The 14,656-nt window shown below is 42.2% G+C and overlaps 1 protein-coding gene across 1 annotated transcript; it reads right to left on the bottom strand.

Annotated features, from left to right (window-relative positions):
- Window positions 1-1,963: 1,963 nt before the first annotated feature.
- LOC138352904 (uncharacterized) lies at window positions 1,964-13,366 on the bottom strand. The gene is made up of 3 exons (XM_069305506.1): window positions 13,001-13,366; window positions 12,598-12,758; window positions 1,964-3,685 (listed from the first exon to the last, which is right to left on the bottom strand). The coding sequence occupies exons 1-3, from the start codon at window positions 13,123-13,125 to the stop codon at window positions 3,603-3,605; spliced, it is 369 nt and encodes a 122-aa protein (XP_069161607.1). The 5' UTR covers window positions 13,126-13,366; the 3' UTR covers window positions 1,964-3,602.
- Between the last annotated feature and the right edge of the window lie 1,290 nt (window positions 13,367-14,656).

Here is a 14,656-nt window from a genome sequence, read left to right on the forward strand (position 1 = left end):
ATGTATTTTGTGTTGCCTGTGGTGTGCATGGTTGTGGGGTGTGTAATGTGAGTGGGTGGGGTGGGTATTGTTTCCCGGTTCCTGCGTGCTCCGGTTTGTATTGTGGGTTTTCTTGTATGGCTAGTGGGGGGGTGTGCGGTTCCTATGCGTTTGTGTGTTCGGTTGTGGATGTCGTGTGCGCTTGTTTGTCATATTGTGTGCCCTTCAGGCTGTTGGCGTGTGCTCTTTATGTTTTGCCTTCCGTTTGTTATGGCGGATCTGTTTTCTTTATTGTTATTGTCCTTATTCTTGTATGTTTCTCGCCTCTCTGTATGTGTTTGAGGTGTTAGCAGACTTGTTTTGTGTGCATTTTGTCCTGGGGTTTTCCCTTATGTTTGTCTTACGCTGTGTTTATATTTGTGTTATGTTTGTATATGCATTTTTGTTTTGTGGTCAGCCCTTCTGGCTGGTCTTCTCTTAATTTGTTCCTTTGTCATTGTACATGTGTGTGCTTTGTACTTTTGTTCTATGTTATATTTGTTCTGTTTTTATTGTACATTATACGCATGCTTGCATGTAAAAAAAAAAAAAAAGAAAAAAAAAAAAAGTGCTCTGTCAAGGTCTGAATATGTAGTTAGAACGAGACATTTATCTCAACGACTAAGGAGCGCTGGTAATATATCATGTAATATAAATAATGAACTCTTTATTTATAATTTACATGCCGAAAGAATACAACATAAATACAATAAAAGATGGCACCAAAGTACCACAACAAAACAAAGAACATGACAGCAGGCACATAACATAACACACACCACAATAATATGAGCACATCCCACAATATCATTAGCGCTTTAACAGAACAAAATCACTCCGAAACAGATACCTGGTCGTCAGGATGGTATTTATGAGGAAAGCAATGAGGGCGCCATCGGGAGGGATATTCAAGATTCCCCCCTAACCCCTCAGGCCCCGGCCGTGCTTCGCAACCTGTTACATCACCCATGGCCAGATCATCAACATCCACGCCATCCCCCAGCTCCAGACGGCTGGGTTAAGGACCTCTTCTGGAGCCGCAAACTAAACCTGCGACACCTCTGTCGCCATCACCAGTGGTAACCACCCCCACACAGAACCCTCCACCTTGGGAGGCAGGGACCCCAACTCCACCCATAGAGACACATTACAACTGCCACCCAGACATCACCGGACCCACGGGGGTAACCAGAGCACCATATCCAAACCAGAGTCATCACCAAACATATATTCCACCAACTTTAGAGGAGGACTCCTCTCCCTGGACCGAACCCATGCATCCTCTTACGGCATGTAGGACGAGGGACCTCGATATTCAGAGCAGACGATTCCACACTTCGACGGGTAGAACGCGAAGACTCAGAAGCAGCAGCGACCACCCCAGCCACTGGAATAGACGAATGCAGATCCACGGCACAAGGGACAGCCTTCACGATGTTGACTCCACCCACATCCGTCGGCGCAGCCACCATCAAAGCCCCCATCTCGACGTCGACCGCAGCAGGGACGGGATGAAACTCCTCAAGCACCATCTCCACGGCGCTTGGAAACTCACCCGGAGAAACCTCCGGAACAGGCAGGACAACCGGATGATTAGACAGAACAGGGGCCATTCGGAGCAGAAGACACTTCAGATTGAGAGCACGCAGGCAACGTATCCATGGCCTTGGCGGTCCCGGGACCACCACAGGTGGGAAGTCATCCTCACAAAACAGGGACCTAATACCTGTCAGCGGAGCATGGCACAGCACCACAATATAGTCGGTCTCACTGTACCGGAAACGTGCGAGGTTGGTCACCGTAGAAATCAAGTAGGTGGCACCCTAGGAAACGCACTTGGGGCAGGTTTGGAAATGTCAAGCACATTGCCAGGGTCCATACCCCGTTCCTAATATCCTTCAACCTACCAGAAGAGTGAGGACAACATACCAGCTGTAGAGGCTAGGTGAGGACAACATACCAGCTGTAGAGGCTAGGTGAGGAAAACATACCAAGTGTAGAGGCTAGGTGAGGACAACATACCAAGTGTAGAGGCTAGGTGAGGACAACATACCAAGTGTAGAGGCTAGGTGAGGACAACATACCAGCTGTAGAGGCTAGGTGAGGACAACATACCAAGTGTAGAGGCTAGGTGAGGACAACATACCAAGTGTAGAGGCTAGGTGAGGACAACATACCAGCTGTAGAGGCTAGGTGAGGACAACTTACCAGGGAGGGGGGTGGAGAGGCAGAGTGGAGGACACTCACCTTGTGGGACAATACAGGCCCCAACCTGCCAAAGCACGATCGCAGAGCTTCCACCGGAAATTTGATGGGGACCCATGTGAACACTCATCTAGACGGGCGTCACACACTGGTCCAACACAATAACAGTCACTGTGTCCCCAGGCAGCGATATGGCCCAGCCCTCAAAATCGTCCACAATTTCTCTGTGGGTAGCGGTAAACTTGATGATAACCCGATGGTCCCAGACCTTATCGAGTCCACAGATGGTAACCAGGTCGACGTGCAACACATCTAGCAGCATCACCTCAACTAGAGAACAGTCGGCAACACACCAGAGAACTCCATCCCTGCAGAGTCCAGCCGCCGTACCTGTGCCAAAGACAACACCATTCCGCCAGCTGCCACCACGGCCCACCCCACACCACCAGCAACCAGCCGCGCACAACAAGCGCCTGGCAATGACGGGAGAGCGCAGGCGCCACCATCTCACCCCACGGAGTGCGTGCAACCAATTCCCCTAATGTGCTCATTAGTCATTGAGATGTAAGTCACCTCCTAACCACATTCTCAGGTCTTGACAAAGCACTTAGAGGAGTGCAAAAAACTTGGTATAACTCTTTACATAAAATTCACAGAGAGAGAGAGAGAGAGACGCACACTTTTAGTCACTTATTGAGCAGTTAAATAGATCCGATGAAGCCGAATCTTCTTCTGTGGAACTCTGTCAGTAATTCTTAGTTGTGGTGCTGGAAACCCGCTCTCGCACACGACAGCACTTAGTGACTATAAGCAATAAGTCATATATTTCGCTTATAAATAAGTACATATGTGACATATTCCAAACCATATTTTTTTCAAGGCACTAACTTTTCCTCTCAGTTTTATTAAACAATAGAGATTTTATACAAAATTTGACAATATCCTGAGGTACTTTACAATTTATTTAAATATTTTAGTTGTTTTATTATCTTTATAAAACTGTAATATCAATATAGGTATAGGTTCAGTACTAATTGTAATATCTTAACATACTAAGAAGGTTAGGTTAGGTTGTGGTTTTCTATTCAGCTTTTCAATGTAAACTCAAATATTTACAATAAACTAGTATGCCACATATGCACTTATTCATAAGCAAGATATTGACTATAAGCAAGTGCGAGAACGGGTTGGGTGCTGGAGGTGGTGGTGGCGGAGGTGGTGGTGGAGGTTGTGGTGGCGGTTGTGGTGGTGCTGGAGGTGGTGGCGTCGGAGGTTGTGGTGGGGGTGGTGGTGGTGGCGGCAGTGATGGTTGTAGTAGTAGTAGTCTAACTGGGGTCACATGTCTGTTAGCCAGAGCTGGTGGTGGTGGTCCAACGGGATCACCTCTCGGTGGCTCGGCGACGCTCAGCGAACCTAGCCATTGTCATCTCCACACCCAGCACTGCTACACAACCCACCATACCTGCACGAAGTAGACGACACAGATGAGGTCAAGGTATGTCTCTGGCCAACAGTATACAGTGTATAGTCAGACGCAGGTACGCTTTAAATAACATACTAGTGCACATGAAACATCAGCGGCTGGCAAGCCTTAAGCAGCACGTTTAAATGAAACTGGTTACTCATGTCTTGAGTGAGTTACCATTATCGTTTAATCACTGCCAGTATCTTATGACAATAAATTTTGTAATGGTGAACGCAAATTTTAATACAATGTACATAGAAATAACCCTCAAATTATGCTTCAATGTACCTATTGATAAGCCTCAAATTTTACTATAATGTACCACTAATTTTCGTCAAATTTTCTTGCAAGGAACCTGTTAACATTTTTAAATTTTGCTACAAATTACCTACTTAAAATTATCTGTTAGATTAAGGGCCTGTCCGAAGCGCTATGCGTGTTAGTGGCTTTACAAGAATGTTAAAACATCAATGTTTTGTACTCTCATACACCCAATGTACCTTCGTGTATATATATAAATAAATAAAATAATTAATTTAAGTGAGCAAGCTCATTTCTTAAATTGAGCGAGCAACGATCTCAGGCAGAAAGATGCCGTGTTTGATTTAACAACATTATAGCATCGCATATAATCACATGGAGGGGCCGGTGGCTGAGCGGACAGCACGCTCGACGCGTGATCCTGTGGTCCCGGGTTCGATTCCGGGCGCCGGCGAGAAACAATGGGCAGAGTTTCTTTCACCATAATGCCCCTATTACCTAGCAGTAAATAGGTACCTGGGAGTTAGTCAGCTGTCACGGGCTGCTTCCTGGGTGTGGGTGTGTGTTGTGGGGGGAAAAAATAGTAGTTAGTAACAGTTGATTGACAGTTGAAAGGCGGGCCGAAAGAGCAGAGTTCAATCCCCGCAAGCACAACTAGGTGAATACATCCAAGACGCTATATTAAAACACGAGGCAAGATATGACTTAGGTCAGGGGTAAGACTTCCCCCCTGACCCTTGGGGAAAGTCTGACCCCCTAACCCCCTCCTACATCATTAGTTATATGAAAGTTTTGACATATCGCCATGTTTCTTCCCCTTTGTGAAAATATTTTTTTTTTCCTATACACTTCTTAGACCCACTTTGGACGTCAGATGTGAAATGACTAATTTTCCCACACAAGTCTGGCACTACGCCGAGTACCAGATGTGAGATTTCTGGTAATTGGGATGTGAATTCGAGTGTTTGCCTTTGACAAACACATGAATACGCTCCGGAGGCGTTAGCAATATGACAAAGATCTAAGTACTTCAGGTGAAGGTGAAGGCCAGAGCGGTCTTCAATTCCACAAGCAATACCAGACCTTCCTCACTTAGGTCGTTCTCCCTGCAACTTGTTTGCAAGAAAATCTAGCAGGTAGCAGATGGGTTCTCACACCGAATTTATATTCAGTGTTAGAGGTAATGGGCTGTATCCTGAGCCAACTAAAATTAATGACACAGTCCAGTCAAGTAGCAAGTGATGAAATATGGGGGGAAGGCAGATCTGCAGAATGAGGAATAACATCAAAGGAACGTGTAACAAAATGAATTAACTTACTCAACAACTTACTAATACACAGTGACTTACAATAGTTAAGTTACTCAAGAGTGTCACCGCAACAACTGTCAAAACACCACTTCGCAGCAGGAATCAGTTCCCATCACTCTCACAGGTGTCATAGACATAACAGTCTCGACCCACTGAACTGGTAATGAACAAAAAGTGAACTAATTGAACACCTCATGAACATTTTTGGCAATTACGGCACTCGCCACTGGCAGTATCAAAACAATTCAACAACACAACAAGTTTACACACTTAAATAACAATAACATTAAGTAATTGTTACTTATTAGTCACAATAATAAGTAATTACTTTAATTTAACAATGTCACCAAGCCAATAAATCACAATTAATTAACACTCAATTTACGTAACATCACTCTGTAATTCAGACAGTCAACACTCAATTACTTTACTACTTTACGTTAATCACTGTTACAGCGACAGTCAACAATCAAAGATAATTAACTAACAATACTATCACTCAATTAACAATCAATTAGTTTACGTTAATCCACACTGTCACACCGGCAGTTAACAAGCAATTAATTATTTTAATAATGTGGTCAGACAGACAGTCAACAGTCAATTATAATCAACACTGCAATAATTATAATAATTATACAATACTAGTTATTATTTATCACACAAATTAAACAGTAATAAGGTGTCACTTGACACCACAGCATAACACAAATTGATATAAACTTATCACAAAGACAACCACTAATTACACCACTTACGTGTCACTAAGACATCCGTAGTCATCAATCCCTCAACACTTCCTATAACAGATGGTAAACAATCGGATATCTCAAATGTGTTAGATAATATTGTTCACCCACACATACGTCGTCGGTCACTCACTAGTGACATGACCTCGAGAGGTTAAGAGCTGTCACTCTCTGACCTGACAGTTTAACAGGTCCACACACTCCTTGGATCTCAAGCTTTCTGCGAGAGACATTCTGATGGATTCCGAGATTAGGTGACTATTGATCACCAAAATGAATATGCACACAACACTTATAATAACTCTGGCTTTGTACTTACATCCAATCACACCATTTACGCTCATTCTCTGCTGTCGCTGATGATGATCCAGGTGACAGGCAGACTATCCATTTAAGCGAGGGAACCAAGCATCGTATCCTTCAATATTGGATAAAGCTCCACCTCAAGCTTTCCGGATGACAGACGGTAAATCCTTGAAGATAACTTAGCTGCTCCAGCTGGTCAATCACTTTGACACGACCATCAATAGCTCTAGCGTAAATTACTACCCTCACTCAACAGTCTCTTAGAATTATATACAATAAACCCCACTTAGTGAGAATTTAATTGGCGCTCTCCCACACAAGCACGCCCAAACTTCCCGTTTTCTGTGCCGCGTGGCTATGAATGCACACACCTCGCGCAAGAGAGGTACTCCTCACTCCTTCTCGTCCCCATTGAATAGCGAAACACCACTTGTTCGCTACCACCAAAAGCTTTTCACATTTGATTGTCCGTAAAGATTTCTCACTGCAGAATAGACAATCACCTCCACTGAATCTCCACGTTGACGTCTCCACATCTTACCACTTTGAATCCCCTATGAGCCCCACATGATATACTGTGTTGTTTGCCTTATCGGATTACTCAACAATTTCCCCCTGAAAGTATTCGCAACTCCTAACTTAGGGATTTCACATTACTACACCTTGCGTACGACACACGTGGGCTGGCTTGTCCTTGAATCGCCGTAACGTCATAATTCCTGTACCATTCTGATGCAGATAAATCCTCTCAACACCTGTAATGCCTCAGTGATTCAGATCTGGTGTATTATTGGTGTTAAGGTAAACTGTTATTCCAGGACCTAGGGCCAAGAGACCTTGTCTCAGAGATTGTGAAACAGTCACCTTTCCCTTGAGCGCTCCTTTCCCGAATGGTTTCTCCTGCATCTTCGAGGAACCTCCACGATGCTGTGACGTCATCAACTGTTGACTAATCACAGTCATAGGCCTCTCCCGCCTTTCCTGTGAACTCCTCGGATTGGTAGCGGTATCGCGGCACATCGTGATGTCATGCCTAGAGTGTCCCGATAGTGGGACACTCTCTCTGAGGGGGAAGGGAGGATTTGTGGTCACAGAACAAGCGGTGGTCATTGTGAGGGGAGGCCATTCTCTCACACCAACCACCACACTGCGTAGCATAATTTTCTTCATATGGGTACCCCCAGGGTACTGGTACTCCAAGCTTTATCTGTTGGTTGTTGCGACTCCATTGCTACAGATCCCGATGACCCAGGTCACAATTGTTTACCTCACATGATTCCTCTCGTAGAGACGAGTTCAGTGACATCCTACCTGACACACTTCAGATATCAACTAACAAAGTTAGATTGCAAGCACTTATGAAAGCAATAAATTTGGGTTATGAGGGTGTCAACTCTCACACTGTTATAATTTGAACATTATGGTTTTCTGCCTTCTGGTATTTCTTAACTTTTGGGACTTTAACTACAGGGACTTGACCTGTAGCTGTAAGTCCTCTGTGCAGCTAATGCCTGTAGCGGTGGTTAAGGGTGCAGAGAGAAGGCATATGTAGGGAATGATAGCAAGGGAGAGAGAAAGAGAGAGAGAGAGAGGGAGAGAGAGAACGATAGTTAAGGGGAGATGAAGGAACCAAAGGAAATAAGGGGGAATAGATAAAAAGGAGCTAAAATCTAAGGGGAAGGGAATGATAAGCGAATATAGGGACTATAGTTGGGTCCAGGAAGAGAATAAGGCACTGAAGAAAAGAATGAGGAGTAAGGAGGAGGAGGATAAGGGGTAAAAAGAGATGTGAAGGGATGAAGGGAAAAAGGTAGATCTAGCATCATCATTATGTTATAAACTTTATGGATTGGCTTTCAACCGTGCTGTCTTTGTTAAGTAAGTAAGTAATTATCAAAAGAAAGCACTAAACCGGGAAGGCTATCTCGCACCATCAAAGTGCGAAATAATGAGAGGGGGCACTAAATATCACCGATAATGATAATACGAGAACAGAAACACATAAGGCGAACGATATCAAAAGTATCAGGTTCACCAAGAATTCTATCGAGGGACAAGTGACCGCAAGGGATGGTCGGAAAGCAAGACACACGCACGTCCTGGAAGTCAGGATAATCAACAAGGATATGCCCAACTGTAAGAGGGACAACGCAATTTGGACAATAAGGAGCAGGGCGGCGCTCCATTAAGTGACCGTGAGTTAAGCGAGTATGGCCAATCTGCAACCTTGCTAGAGCAGTTTCCCGGAATCCTTGTACACAAGGGGATGTCCATAAAGAGACAAAGAGGGACAAAGAATGACACGCTTCCGGGTAAAAGTCATAGCACAAGTCTTGGACGCAGAGAACTTGAAGCCATGATCGGTGGCCCAAGACGACACGGCATCAATCGCAAGTTGAAGGAGAGGCGAATCATCACCCTGACAGCAAAGGGTAAAATCGTCTACATAGAGGGCGGAGAAGACGCCAGAAAGAAGGGAGGAAAGAAGACCATTCAGAGCAACAAGAAAAAGAGTATTGCTTAGAACACTACCTTGTGGCACACCCTCATATTGCCGAAAAGGGGCAGAGAGAGAGAGTGGTACCGAGCCTCACCCGAAAAGAACGACGAGAGAGGAATCTTTGGAGGAAGAGAGCGAGATTCCCACAAAGGCCAAAGGCATGAAGTTGAGACAGAATATGAAACCGCCAGATAGAGTCGTAAGCCTTTTCCAGGTAAAAAAGGTCGGCAACAACGGAGGTCTTCGCAGCAAAAGCAGTACGAATATACAATACAATACAATACAATACAATTTTATTTAGGTAAGGTACATACATACAATAAATATTTACAAGGATTGTTTGACTTATAGGCAGAGCTAGTACATACAATGCCTAAAGCCACTATTACGCAAAGCGTTTCGGGCATGATAAACTTAAATGACAAGCTTAATACTAATTGAGCATAATGAGTAGAATGAAAACAAGAAATGAAAACATAGGTGAAAAAGCAGCACAAATACAATTATGTCGACAAACAGCGCTCTTTAAAGAAAAAAACAGACATTGGTTGACAATAGAAGGGTAAGGTAGGTTACAGGGAATTTATTAGGTATAGCTTCGCTTTTAACTTAAACTGGTTAAGAGAGGTACAGTCTTTAACATGGTTGGGAAGGTCATTCCACATTCTGGGCCCCTTGATTTGTAGAGCATTTCTAGTTTGATTAAGTCGTACTCTAGGAATATCAAAACTGTATTTATTTCTGGTGTGATGCTCATGGGTTCTGATACAACCTTCTATGAAGCTTTTGAGATCAGGATTGGCATTATAGTTTAGCGTTTTATATATGTATAATACACATGAGAGAATGTGCAGTGACTTAATGTCTAACATATTCAGAGATTTAAGTATGGGTACCGAGTGATGTCTGGGGCCAGAATTGGATATTGTCCTAATAGCAGCTTTGTGTTGAGTAATTAGAGGACGTAAGTGATTTTGGGTAGTAGAGCCCCAAGCACAAATACCATAGTTGAGATATGGATAGATAAGGGAGTAATAGAGAGTCACCAGGGCAGGGCGTGGTACATAATATCTGATCTTAGAAAGAATGCCCACAGTTTTTGAAACTTTTTTTGATATGTTTAGAATGTGTCCCTGGAAATTAAGCTTGTGGTCAATGAGAATGCCAAGGAATTTGCCATCTAATTTGTTACAAATTTGGGTATTGTTTATTTTGAGATTTATTTGATTAGAGGATTTATTGCCAAACAGAATATAGAAGGTTTTGTCAATGTTAAGGGTGAGTTTGTTGGCAGTTAGCCACAGATGGACTTTATTTAGCACAGTATTTACTGTGGCATTTAGAGCAAGGGGATCAGGACTGGAGTAAATGAAGGTTGTGTCGTCAGCAAATAGAATTGGTTTGAGGTGTTGGGAGGCATTTGGAAGGTCATTAATGTAGATGAGAAAGAGGAGAGGGCCAAGTATGCTGCCCTGGGGAACACCAATGTTGATGGGTAGGGTGGGAGAAATTGTATTATTCACAGAAACATATTGGAGCCTGTCAGTAAGGTAGGATTTGAGGTATTGTAGGGAGTGTCCTCTGACTCCATAATGATGTAATTTAAGAAGAAGGTTTTGGTGGTTGACAGTGTCAAAAGCTTTACGCAGGTCCACAAACAACCCAACAGGGAACTCATTTTTATCAAGAGCTGTATGAATCGAGTTAAGCATACTAATAAGTGCATCGTTAGTGCTTTTTTGGGGTCTGAAGCCATATTGGCAAGGGCTAAGTATATTGAGTTTGGCTAGATATGAGTAAAGCTGCTTATAGATTAGTTTTTCAAAAATTTTTGACAAGTTTGGCAGGATAGATATAGGTCTGTAGTTGTTAACATCTGTGAGATTACCACATTTGTGGACAGGCGTTACTCTCGCTTTTTTTAGAATATCTGGGAAGGTTTGGAGTTCAAGTGACTTGTTGAAGAGCAAAGCAATAGCAGGGGCTAAAGATCTGGAGGCTTTTTTGTAAATTAAAGTTGGTATCTCCTCAAGGGCACCAGACTTGGTTTTAAGGGAAAGGATTATCTCATTGACGTCAGTGGAATTAATAGGCTTTAGGTACAGAGACTGTGGATAGTTACCTGAAAGATAGTCATTAATGTCTGTACAGGAAGATGGAATATCATTTGCAAGGGATGAACCAATGGAAGAGAAGAACCTATTGAACTCAATAGCAGAATCAGAGGCTGAAAGCTGACCATCGTTATTAGACAGGAGAGTCGGTTTGTTATTTAAAGACTTCTTTGATCCCAATATTTGAGAAATTGTTCTCCAAGTTTGTTTAATGTTGCTCTTTATTTGGGAAAATTTATCTTCGTAGTATTTAGTTTTGGCTCGTCTAATTATCTTAGACAGCAATAATGAGTAATTCTTTGAGAATTCTTTGGAGACAATTCCTAACCTATACTTCTTCTCAAGGTCATGTTTTTTATTAATAGATTTAAGTATTCCCTTTGTAAGCCAGGGATTGTTAAGCCTTTTGGTTGTGACTTGTTTTGTAAGCATAGGACAGTGGGTATTATAAAGGCTAAGAGTTTTTTGAAGAAAAGATTGCACAGCTAGGTTGATGTCCACTATGTTACCTAACTCGGACTCCCAGTTGACATTATCAGCAGCAGTTATAAAATTGTCTATAGCAGTATCATTGTGTAGTCTAAAACGTATCACTCTTGACTCAAGAGGTGGTTTGCTAATGTTAGTTAAGAGAAATGTGGGGTAATGATCTGTAGTGCTATCGGTGATTATACCTGAAGTAAGCGGAGAGGTTATGTTTGTCCAGATGTGATCGAGCGTCGTGGCAGTGCTATCAGTGATTCTAGTAGGTCTAGTGATTAAGGGTATGAGGAAGCAGGAATTCATACAGTTGAGGAAGCTAACAGCAGTGGGGTGTTCAGGCTCGCAGAGGTCAATATTAAAGTCCCCTGCAATAATTAGGTGGTTTTTGTTCAGTCCGTTATCAAGTATTAGATTTCTAAGGTTTGAGTTGAATTCGGACACATCAGTGTTAGGAATTCTATAAACTGCACCCACAGTCAGGACAGACTCGGCACCCTTGACTCTGAAGCTGGCGAAGATATACTCCCCATAGCAGTCTCTAGTTCTAATTTCTTATAAGCATATAGACCTCCAAGTTCACCAGGACATCGGTTGTGCTGCGGCATTTGCGAAAACCAAATTGAGAAGGGGAGAGGTGGTGATAGTGCTCTAAGAACCACATCAAACGAACGTTAACCATACGTTCAATGAGCTTACAGACGCAACTCTTGAGGGCAATAGGGAGGAAGTCCTTGGAGGATGATTCGAGAGACCATTGTTTCCGAACAGGGAGGACAACAGCATCGAGCCAGTCCTCAGGGACTGACGACGACTCCCAGACCCGATTTTACAGACTCAGTAAATACTGAGACATGCACGGAGGGAGATTATCGAGTCGTAGTATCTGACTGCAGGGCCATTAAATGTTAACCAGACATAACCTCTTGGGTCAAGGTGCAACCTTACATGTCATGTGAATTTTCAGTGCCTTGCAGCAGACGTCCTGTCACCATCAATTTCGTCTGTCATGCTAGACTCAATTCTTTAACTAAAAACTCTATAGTGCTACAATGGGGTTAGAAAAACATGGGCAGTTCAGACAATACATGCGATAACATTTACAATATCCTTAATTTCACTGAGAGGGGTAAGTATAATAAACATTTCTTATCTGGATTACTTATCCAGCATATAAAAAAGAACTCACAGAACGCACAAACAGTGAAGAGACCATAATAGTCCTTAAGTGCCAGCGGGTGTTTGTCGGGCGGGGAGGTGGGCCCGGAGGCGCCCAGGCACGCTGTGCTGTTGGGCAGCTGATCTGATATCCACGCTCCCACCAGCCCCTTGTTAACAAGTTCCAGAATTCTGAAAATTACATTTTTATATGAATAATCGCAGGTATGGAGAGTAGTATTAGCCATATTTTATTAAGTTTTTGTTCAGATTACCTCGTCTAAATTAGAAATCTATTAAATATAACATTAATATGAGAGTAATTAAATAGTTGTCCGCTTTCTTTATTAGTGATATCAGCAGACTGTAAATATGTTAATTTACTAAGATTTCATTAACTGTGAATCTCAGACAGTAGATGAGGAGAAACCCACCTCTGGTTGGCCTTGGGGAAGATGGGGTGCCGGTGCCTGAAGGCGAGAGCCATGGGCATGGACATAAAGTCTTCCCTCGCCATATAGAAACTGCATGTCCCAGTAGCACTGAAGTCCTCCGACATCACCTACATTATAATCACCACTTAACATGCAAACAACTGTGAGGAATGGAATGTTCTCGTTTTGGAGACTTGGCAACTGGTGCTAAAGCAATGGCAAAATCTCTTAAGCAATGAAAATTATTTTCAGTTTACTGTACCAGTTAAATACTTGTATAAATAAGTGAAGAGAAAATCAAATATAATTAGCAGTTAAATAAATGCAGTGAAAGAGGTAACTATAATAGTGATAAATTAATGGAGGTTATATGGGAGGGTATTCTGCTTGATCATAAATAGGGCAGCTATTATTTTCGTGAAAAGATGGTGATATAGACTTGCAAATTATTTATAGTGGATTTATTGGCATTCAAACTTCCTGGAATGCAATGAATGTGAACGTTGCAAGCTTTCTCAGCAGTTCAACCATGATCCATACTGGGAAGCACATAAAAATTAGACTTTGCAACAATATTTATTCTACATAACTCTAATTGCTAGCAATGTTGGTTACTTTGGATGAAGACAATTACGACCTAATGTATTTATATTTGTTAATAGTTAGGTGGCATTTGAATTGATTCATTAAACAGTAAAAATTAAGTTTTCTTGTTCATTATTGAGGTTTGTTTAAAAGATGCTCTGGCAAAATGTATTCTAAAATACTACCAGAAATTGATATCGAATATTAAATAAAAATAATAAAGGAAAATAACTAGAATGTGAACCTTTGAAGCACTACATTTTAAATCAAGAAGGACGAAGTGACTCAATTCACTTGCGGCTCAGGTTTGCGCATAATTATTACTGGAAATAAGGGGTTAATGTTTGAAAAAATTATTTAATTGTAAATTATGTATTATGATAATCCATTAGGTACTTAAGCTTGGTGAATATACAGTGAACGTGATAATGAGTCTTCATGATAGTGTGATGTCACACTATCTTGAAGATATGTATATGGATTACCAATTTGTAGTAATGGGCCACCAGAGAGTACCAATATGTAGTGATGGACCACCAGAGAGTACCAATATGTAGTAATGAACCACCAGAGAGTACCAATATGTAGTAATGGGCCACCAGAGAGTACCAATATGTAGTAATGTACCACCAGAGAGTACAAATATGTAGTAATGGACCACCAGAAAGTACAAATATGTAGTAATGGACCACCAGAGAGTACCAATATGTAGTGATGGACCACCAGAGAGTACCAATATGTAGTGATGGACCACCAGAAAGTACCAATATGGAGCAATGGACAACCAGAGAGTACCAATATGGAGTGTTGAACCACCAGAGAGTACCAATATGTAGTTATGGGCCACCAGAGAGTACCAATATGTATAAATGGACCACCAGAAAGTACCAATAAGTAGCAATAGACACCAGAAAGTACCAATGAGTAGTAATAGACCACCAGAAAGTACCAGTAAGTAGTGATGGACTACCGGAGAGTACCAATAAGTCGTATTGAACCATCAGAGAGTACCAATAAGTAGTGATGGACCACCAGAGAGTACCAATAAATAATAATGGATCACCAGAAAGT

The sequence above is a fragment of the Procambarus clarkii genome, chromosome 6 (genome assembly GCF_040958095.1).
Source record: "Procambarus clarkii isolate CNS0578487 chromosome 6, FALCON_Pclarkii_2.0, whole genome shotgun sequence".
In the NCBI taxonomy this organism is placed as follows: Eukaryota; Metazoa; Arthropoda; class Malacostraca; order Decapoda; family Cambaridae; genus Procambarus; species Procambarus clarkii.